Here is a 10,375-nt window from a genome sequence, read left to right on the forward strand (position 1 = left end):
AAGGGTCTATTTGCGGAACTCAGTTCACACCAAGGTGGTCTTATCATTTTCTGTGATAGTCAAAGTGCCACTCACTTGACTAAAGATCATATGTATCATGAGAGGACGAAGCACATTGATATAAAGTATCATTTCATCTGAGAAACCATTGCTGAAGGAAAAGTCTCTGGTCAGAAGATCAACACTAGAGACAATCCTCCTAACATGTTCACAAAACCTCTTCCAGTGTCCAAGTTCAAGCTTTGCTTGAACTTGATTGGCATTTATGAAGAATGATTTTGCCCATTGAGATTTTTTCGAAAAAGGTGGAGCAAATTTACTATATATAAGCCGAAATTAGGTCAATGTGGAGATTTGTAATATGGCTATTAATTTGGCTTCTTCTCAAGTGGGGGCCAAATTTTTATGACATTTGTCATAACATAATATCCACTATAATAAAATTTATGGATCATGACATTTGCCATGACATAATATCGATTTCTCCCCTCGAAATACTTCTAACACCCTAATTTGCAAAATAATCCGCCTTGCTCTTTTTTTACTGTAAAAAACTAAAAATTTTATCCGTAAAAAATCAATTACGCTTTTCTACAAATAATCAAACAAATGTTGTTGCCCAACCAAAAGGCTTCTAACAATTTCTTCAAGCTTAAAATATGAGATTTGAAAATCAAGGTATATCTAAGGCTCACTTCTTTCCAACACCCTTACTTTATTAGAGTTATAATTCAAACCTAATGATCGATCCTTAAGATAATTTTAATATTTTAGAGCTTATTTTTATGATAATTCATGTATAATATATGTATAACTGTATATAACTGTCTATAACACAAGCGTGGAGCATATCCTCCAATATCTTAATAGTGCGCTCGGACTGTCCGTCCGTCCGAGGATGAAACATTTGTGGATCATGACATTTGCCATGACATAATATCCACTATTAGGCCAAGGATTTCTTGCTATAAATAGAGGAGCTTCTCCTCATTTGTAAACACACCAATTCAAGAGCTTTTCACTCTTGTCTTTCTTTCTCCTCCTTTATTTCATTATAGAGTATTTTGTAAGAGAGTGAGTGTTGAGAAATACTTGTGTGTACCCTATCTTTGTAGTGATCTTGTAAGGTTATTCTCTTAGGGTATTTAGGACTAATTAGAGTATTTACTCTAATTTTGTACTCTTGTTAGTATAGTAAAATTGTTCCTCTCCGCTTGTGAACGTATGTCACCTTGACCGTTGACCAAACCACGTTAAATTTGTGTCTTCTTTATCTTCTTTAATTGTTGTTATTATCAACTTGCATTGTCTTTTTTATTATCATTATAACGTTATTTGGCTAAATTCCGCACTACCCGATAACCCGATCCTAACAGATGGTATTATCAACACTCACCAAGTGCAAAATAATAACAGGTAAAAGAAAAGGAAATGAGGAAAAACTTTTTTGCACAAGACATTACACCATTATAGACAAAAATTCAAGCGCAAAATGCATTTCTCAAATAGTATTAGAATTTGCCTTCTCTATAATATTTCTCAAATAGTTCTCTCTTTTTCCTTTCCCAATTATCATTCTTTTATTTCTCCAAATGAAATAACAATAATAAGCCAAAAACGAACAAGAAAAAAGTATATCCCTACCAAAAATGATGGCCATTCCCAAAATTCCCTTTTACCCCTCAACCTCCTATTACTATGGTTGTTGACAACTCAGGAGTTCTTATTAACAGCTAGTGACATTTCTTTTCATGCTAAAAGCAAGAAACACCCCACCCCCTTCCCCCCTTCCCCCCCCCCCCACACACCCTTCTTTTTTGTATATTTTCTACTCTCCTCTTTTGTGACTTTGTCAAAGCCACACCAAATCTTCCATTTAGCCAAAATTGAATGGACTTGGAGATGGTGGGATTTTCTTTTCTTTTTTTAAAAAGGGAAAATTCAGATTCACAACTTTTCTGAAGTCCCATGCTCTAAAGATGATGTGTCAAGTTTTCTCCTTTTAGTATGTGAAGAAGTTGTACATGATCCAACTGTTCTCTCATCACCACTTTTGTAGCTCAAGCATGCTGCTGCTTCCAACACTCCAATAGGACTTTGAGGTACTAATGAGGCAGCAGCAGCAGTAGTAATAGTAGAAGTTGCCAAATCTTGAATCAGTTCAACACACTTCTGCACTCTACCCTGCAAAATCCAAAAAAAAAATTACAAAAAAGGGAACCCCACTTAAGTTAAATAAATAAACCAAGTATTTGTACATTATTGCCTCAAGAATCTAGAACAAAAGAAATGCTTGCCCTGCCCTTAAAAATCTACTCTTTTTATAATCGAAAAAGTTCCGAGGTTAGTGAGTAATGGACTCGCCTCTTTACCCCTCTCTACTTAAATACTAGACTTGCGTCCACGTCAGCATTCGAACTCGTGACATGCGTCAACAGCGTTCCAACTTGTGATGTGCGTCTAATCTACACATCGTTACATTCTTACCGCTACATCGATGCATGGGCGCCCACAAAATTTACCTTGTCTAAGTGTATGAAGAAGCAAGGCATTGCCTTATCAATGTCTTTTGCTTGTATTTCCCCTGAAACAGACATTGCCACTGATGCTGCAATTTCAGAAGACCTGAATTCCAAGAAATCAATACCTGCATTCAATTTCCCACCCATCAAACACTTAAATATTTAGGACCATATGAAACAATAGAAATCAATTCACTATATCCAAAGACTTAGAGTGAGGTTAAGACTTCTTATTATGCTTAATATCAGTTGCATTGATCCAGAAATCAACGGCCGAGATGGGATTTGATCACCATTCATCTTTCTCATAAAATAATCTATGAATGTGTAAGGTGTATAAGCTTGCATTCTCCACTTCAATGTGCTTAATACCAAAAGTTCCATTCTTTGTATAGTTTTGCCTTCAAATACAAATTTGGGATCCCCTACCTGTTCCACAAACTCAAAAGTTACTACATAATCTAATTCAAGAAATGAACTATTAACATGACAAATATCTCAATTTTGGATGAAAGTTTCATTCACCTGTAAATCAACAGTCAAAGGAACATTAATTTCTTCCATTTTGGCTGCAAGTGATAGACAGGCCACAGCTAACAATTGCACTGTCCAAGTTTTACTTCTCTATATAGCAAATTAGCCGAATGCAAACAATGAATTAGCATTCAAACTTCAAACAGAGGCAGAACAAAGTGATATTCATAGTGAACTTACTGGCAATTCATACAGAGATAGAAATCGATCCAAGTAATTTATCGACAAACAAAAACTCAGCTCTCCAAATCCATAGTGCATATGAGCCTGCAAAACACAAATCCCAATTCAGTAATCACTATAGCAGAATTCTCGTAGTGTATTTCCTATGTAATACAAATTAGGATACCATTTAAAGAGTGAAAATACATAAAGACATAACATTCCATTCTTGATTGCTCTAACAAACTAAGTCAATGTATCAACCATTAATGTCATCAAAAATTCAAAATACCTTCCAAAGTAACAACAACAACAACAACAATAGCCCACTAAAATACCACGAGTGGGTCTGGTAAGGGGTAGAGAGGCTGTTTTCGACAGACCATCGGCTCATAAAAATAATTTCCAAAGTAAAATCCATGAAAATCTATTAATACCAAGAGAAGTACATCAAAGATGTAAAACTCAATTTTTAGCTTTAAAAAAAGCAAAAGCTTGAAACTCAATGATAAATCCAGCATTTTCCAAAATAGCAAAAGTGAGATCAAATTAATGCAAACAGGGAGTTAATTAAAATGGGGTTCCGACTAACTTAATGAGCATTCATAAATTAATTATAAAAGATCAACACAATCAAAGAAATAAACCAATGCCAACATTATTGAAAAGGGGAAAAAATCCAAGAACCAAATAAATAGAGTATGATTCAATTGATTAAGAATTTAAGACTAATAAAAACACCTTCAAAATCCAATCAAGAGCCTCTTTTCTCACACTCAAATCCAAATCTCCACTTCTCAATCTCTCGACATAATCATCTTTAGGCAAAAACTCCATTTCCCTTTGCACCATAAAACTCAAGCATTCTTCACTTAAACTTGGCAAATCAATCAATGGCTCTGATCTAATACCATTGTTAAAGCTCAAGTCTTTACTCTTAGTTTCAATGTTCTGTTGACTTATAGTCAAAGAATCAACATCATCAAAACAAAGACTTTTTGTTTCTGTACATAAAAGATTTGAGGCTACAAAATCATAAATGTTATCAGCTGCCATTAAAGCAAACTAGCAAAGCAAAAAAAAAAATCTTAATTTACTATGTTATAATTAAACCCCCTTTATCAAAATCTTATATTTTTACAAAATTTAATCCCATTTACATGAGATTGTTAAAAAAAATAAATTTTTAAGGATTTTTAAGAGAACAGGAAAGAGACTATAGAAGGGAGAAAAATTTGATAGTGGGGGCTGGAGACTGTTACAAGAAAATGAGGTTTTTATATAGGAAATGAACATTTGTGTTTAGGGTAAAGGAGAGATTTTGGGGGAGAGAAGATGACTGCGGATTCTAAGCAGAAACGTATCTACGTGAAAAAAGGAAAAGAAAAATTAAAGACCAAAAAAGCCCAAATAACTAACAAAAAATTGTGGTGAGATAGAATATGATTCTGTCATTTTAAGGTCGGAAATAAAAAAAAAAATATTGGTAGGATTCTTTTCCTTTTAATGAATCTTATACAAATGAATTTCAATTAGTCGGAACCTTCGACATTGAGTGAAAAATATATATAAAAAAATATTAAAAAGGCGCACACAGTCGAGATTTGATTTTGTAATCCGTTATAAATATTTTTTAATTATACGACTTATTTCACATAAATTTACAACAATAACAAAAATAAAACCTAGTGTAGTCCGAGAAATAAATATAATAGTGTAAATGTTAGGTAAGCAATAACATCAAGTAACACAAGATAGTAGAAAAATCATAACACAAGTAACATTATCTAGCAATAGAATTCTAAGAATATGGAAATACTAGAATAACGCAACTACTATTGGAATGAAATGAAATACGCTCAACTGCCTACTAACCTTCTAGCATAATTCTTGTCCTTCATACTCTCGGGTCATATACTCGGTAAGCTGAGGATGTGTCATGTCCTGCCTAATCACATTTCCCCAATACTTCTTTGGCCTACCTCTATTTCTCCTAAGACCGGCCATCGGCAGTCTCTCACACCTCCTTACTAGGGTTCGAACATCTCCTCTTCACATGCCCGAACCATCTCATGCAAGCTTTCCCCAACTTGTCCACCACGGCGGTCACGCCTACCTTGTCTCAAATATCTTCATTCCTGAGACCAACACTTTGTCCAATACAACAGAATCGGTCTAACCATCACTTTGTAGACCTTACCTTTAAGTTTTGGTAGCACGTTCTTTCATACAAGACATCTGATACTAGCTTCTATTTGATTCATCCCGCTCCAATACAATGTGTGACATCATCGCGATCTCCCTGTTGCCTTGGATTACTGATCCAAGGTACTTGAAACTTCTTCTCTTAGGGATAGACTTGTGAATCCAGCCTCACTTTCACGTTAGCCTCATGAGTAACGTCCGTGAAGTTGCACTTGAAGTATTTTTATTTTCGGCATTCTCAACCTGAAGCCTATAGACTACAGGTCTGTCTTCAAACCTCCAGCCTAATGTTAACTCTGTCTCGCGTCTCGTCAATTAATACTATGATATTTGCAAATAACATGCACCATGACACCTCCCCTTGAATGTGACCCATCAATACTTCCATCGTCAAGACAAATAAAAATGGGCTAAGAGCTGATCCCTGGTGTAACCTCATCACGGCTGGAAAGTATCTCGAGTCTCCTCCCACTGTCCTAATTCGGATCTTAGCTCCATCATACATGTCCTTTATCCCACTAATGTACGCTACATGTACACCTTTGGCCTCCAAACATTTTTATAAAACTTTCTTGGGACTTTGTGTGGGTAAAAATAAAATAAAAAAATCTATAAAAGTAACAACAAATTTTTTTGTAAGAACATTTTTCTTCTATTGAAATAGTAAAAAGCATCAGAGATCATTTCTTCCACACTTTTCCCACACACCAGATTTGAGTGAATTTGAACATTGCGTATTAAATATTTAGTTTTTTTGTAAAACAAATTTTACATGCTACTTGACAACTACAAAAGAAATACTATAAATTACTTGAGTTCTTTAAATAATACTAGTTGGTAGTAACGTTCAAATCTTGATCTCAATAATAGCGTGCCAATACTCATTTCCCTTCTTATCCCTCTTTTATTTAGCAATAATTAATTAAAAAGAAATATTATACTATATATCTTTCATTTGGTAAATTCTTATATATATACTCTTATTTAAAGAATAAAAATATGGAAATTGATACAGGCGCTCCTATTTGTGTTGAACACGCATGTTCTGTTGTTAAATATAACGGTAACAGCAATATAAACAAGAATTATTATCGTGATAAAGCGATCTAACAACCTATCCATGAGGTTAGGAACTTAATTAGGATAATCTCAATCTTAATTGTTCGGTAAATTAAAACGGCGACTATCATGAATGCATTAATAAACAACGTCAATGAAGTTATTTTTTTTAATCGTGATATTCGGGCTAACTTACACATGCCTTAACTAATTTTACGAGTATCTGCTATCTTTGATAAGACAAGTATTGGCTAATTCTGTTCATCAAGGCTTAAAACCAATGGGAAGATGTCAATGAAGTTATCATCAACTCAACAATGAAACAGGCAACCCGCAAGGATGGCCGAGTTGGTTGAGCAGGAGATCCCCTAAATGAGAGGTTGCAGGCTCGAAACCCCCTGCATGCTTTCTCGGTCGAGCTTATGGCTGGCATGTGGGTCGGGTCCGGGCCTAAGTGGGCCCGGTCCTAACTTAAACGGGCTCCGCAGGCTTTTTGTAGGAACCGGACCGGGACCAGGCCCACGAACTAATGGTTCAGGTTTAAGTGGGCCGATCCCGGGCCCAACGGATACTTTCTATTTTTTAAATTTTTTTTATAGAAGTTAGAGGGAAAAAAAATGACAATAAAAATATCTAAGGTAATTCCTTGTAAATTATATTATAGAATTGTGACCTAAATTTTTTAACTCAAATTTAAAGTCAAAAATATTGTAAAGAGATATTCAAAGCAATGCGTTATTATTTTATTATAGCATTATAAAAATATTGTAATATCTTTCTTAATCTTCCTCCCCCCCTATGGAATGAGCACAATAAGGTGCTAATACCACCATTGAGAAGAAAAAGAAACTAATCAAGATGGCAATATCTTTCTTATCACTAATGCAAAAATATCTATAAATATCCGTAACTGTGCTAGAAATAATCTGCCCTGTGTGACGTGAATTAATTATTCTATAAACAATAATGCGCTTTTGCATTATCCAATCCTCATCAATCCAATATCTGGTAACAGTAAGGTAATCACAGTCATTACCACTTCTACCAATATCAGTTGTAATAGCAACACGACAATTTATATGAGTAAATAAATAGCGCAAATATTATTCATATTCATGTTTATATTTATAAATATCGCTCTTTACGGTTGTGCGAGAAAAACCTTTATAAGTAGGATTAAAAACTTTTCTAATATAATGGACAAAGTGAGGGTTAGAAGAAAAACTATAGGGTAAGCACATAACTGTAACCATTTTTGCCAATTCTTCCCGATCTTTTTTTGGATCATAATATAAAATACCACCGGTAACAGTGTTAATTACCGGTTGAAATTGATTTGACCCGGTACTAAGGTCAGACTGACTAGGTACACTTGTCCCCTCGGCCAAAGCTTTCATATATCTAACTTTATCTTGAGGGTGTAGCAATATGTCCCCGGTCAAACCCCCTCCCCCTCCCCTACCCGTCCCTCCTGACCTCCAACATATTTAAAAGCTAACTCTTTGTCACAAGTTTTACACTTAGCCCTATTTTTTGTCTCTTAGTTGAGTAAAAAATGATCAAACAACAGATGTTTCTGTCCGTTTAGAAGGTTGTCTAGAAAAAGTAAGGGCAGTAACAAGAGAGTCAGACGGGGCATCATTTAGATTATTATTAGTTGGGTTAACTTCAGGAGCAGGACTAGTGGGTGTATCGTCATCCGGTTGCGTTTCATCAAAATCTATTTCTTTATCATCATTTTCATCAATAGTTGGATTACCATAAAGAGCATTCATATATTCATGGTTTAATTATTCACCGGGTACAATATTATGGCAAAATTGACTTTCGATAAATTGTAATAAACTATTATCGCTATAAAGAATGGCAGGTGTAGGACGGGTAACATGTTTGGGTCGAGGAGCCGGGGGAAGTGGAGGAGGAATAGATTGGCCACTAGATTCACCACTCTTGGATTTTTCCTTATTTTTACTAAATATTTTTTTAAGGAATAAGCCATCTTAATTAATCAAGCAATACAAAGTAAATAAAACAAACAAAACTATAATATTAAAACTTAAGAGTTGGAACGAGTTTACCGAATTGACGAACAACTTGTTGAAAATTAATTATCGTTGAAAACTTGAAGACTTCAATTCACCAACTTCACAATTTTCACAAATTGTAACAATAAAGTAAGCAATTATAGAAGAAAATTAGAGCGAGATTGATGATTTTGTGAGAAAAATGAAAGAATTAAGGGGTATATATAGTTGAAAATAGGGAAAAAGTATAATTATAAAAAGTTTGGGGTTAAAACAAAGTTGGAGGGTTAAATGACTATTTTGTAAATAGCCAACGACTATTTTGGCAGAGGAAACGACGAGATTTTAAATGTCCAAACGGGCAGATTTTAAAAAAAAAAATTATGGCCGTTGGGACCGTTTAGGCCCGCTAGGACCGGTCCGGTCCCGGTCTCAAACGGTCCGGTTTCGCGAGCCTCAAGATAAGGACCGGCCCACTCCGGTCCCGGTATTAAATGGTTCAGCCCGTTTAGGCTCATTACCCACATGGGCCGCGGTCCTGGACCGGCCCACTTACCAGCCTTAGTCGAGCTTGTTGCCTAGTGTAGTTTACCTCTTAAGTGTGGTATGTGAGCGGCCTTGGAGCGAGGTATACCCAGAGCGAACCCAAAGGGTAGCGGTTGCGGGTTCCCCAGTAAACAAAAAAAAAAAATTGAGGCAGGTCCCATTTTGGAATTGTTTTTCACTAGTTTAAATTGTATTGTGCAATTAACGTAGAAGTCAACGGATAATTTATCAATTGATTGGATTATCAATCTCTTCATAGATTAATTAATTAAAGAACCCTATGGCCTGCACGATTGAAGGATCTGAAAATCGCAATGGACGAATCTTTAAACCGTTAGAGATAATCGTGGATGCATTCGAGCTAATTAATCTGTTTTTTTCATGATCATGTTGTTTACTCCACAATTTTAAATGAACTATTTATATGTATATATATGTCAGTGTGGAAGCAGATATATTAGGAGCTACTTTTGCAAGAAAAGTTTCTATTAATCGTAATATTTTGGGTTTCGATGTGCATGAACTATTGCTCCGTACAGACTTTGTATTTTCTTATGATACATATTATTTCCTCCGTTTTTAATTTAAGTGACTTAGTTTGACTAAATACAAAATTTAAGAAGGAAAAATATTATGATTTTAAACTAAAAATCTGCATAATGTAACAAAATGCCCTTTGAATCTAGTAGCCTTATACATGCTTGGTAGAATATTGGATTAATAAAGGAATTATGAAATATAGAAAAATATATCTTTTTAAAACAAACTAAAAAGAAACGGAAAATACTAAATTGGAACGGAGAGAGTAGTATTTAATACTATAATTATCTTCGTTCTTTTCTTTTCTTTTTTTACTATACTCTAATTTATACAAAGTTTCAAGCCCTTTTCCTTCTCTAGAGAAATTCTTCCCCTTTCCTCTCACTCCCCAAATTCACAAACATGACCAAAACTTTTCAAGGGTTAGACCCCAAAAATTCTAGTTAGACCAAATATATATATGCATCACCTTTACTTCAAGCATCAAATTAAAGTATGTCGATGTGAGTAGAAGCAGTGTACGTATTCAAACTTAAGTGTGCAGCCTTTCCTCTCTTTCGCTTCCATTTATGTAAGAAGAAAGAGCATGTTTTTTCCTCGGTGTTTAGTGTGTGACTGTGTTCTAAGACATGATACTAAAAAGATGTAAAAAGACTTCAAAATTAAATTTTAAATTCTTTTTTTTTGCACATAACTTATTACATTTGTAGCTGAACATGAATTAAACACATTGCTTGTAACATGACTTGCCATGCATGACCAAGAACCCGCAGTGGTCCTAAC

General features: G+C 34.8%; 1 protein-coding gene across 2 annotated transcripts; it reads right to left on the reverse strand.

The window, feature by feature from the left end:
• Positions 1–1,921: 1,921 nt before the first annotated feature.
• On the reverse strand, positions 1,922–4,658 carry LOC107791950 (cyclin-D4-1-like). Of its 2 annotated transcripts, none has more exon segments than NM_001325529.1 (6): positions 1,922–2,184; positions 2,523–2,647; positions 2,750–2,951; positions 3,048–3,146; positions 3,237–3,323; positions 3,960–4,456. In NM_001325529.1, coding segments are annotated over 6 exon segments (1,065 nt in total). In that variant the 5' UTR covers positions 4,275–4,456; the 3' UTR covers positions 1,922–1,947.
• Positions 4,659–10,375: the final 5,717 nt, after the last annotated feature.

Source organism: Nicotiana tabacum, chromosome 13 (assembly GCF_000715075.1).
Source record: "Nicotiana tabacum cultivar K326 chromosome 13, ASM71507v2, whole genome shotgun sequence".
NCBI classification, from domain to species: Eukaryota; Viridiplantae; Streptophyta; class Magnoliopsida; order Solanales; family Solanaceae; genus Nicotiana; species Nicotiana tabacum.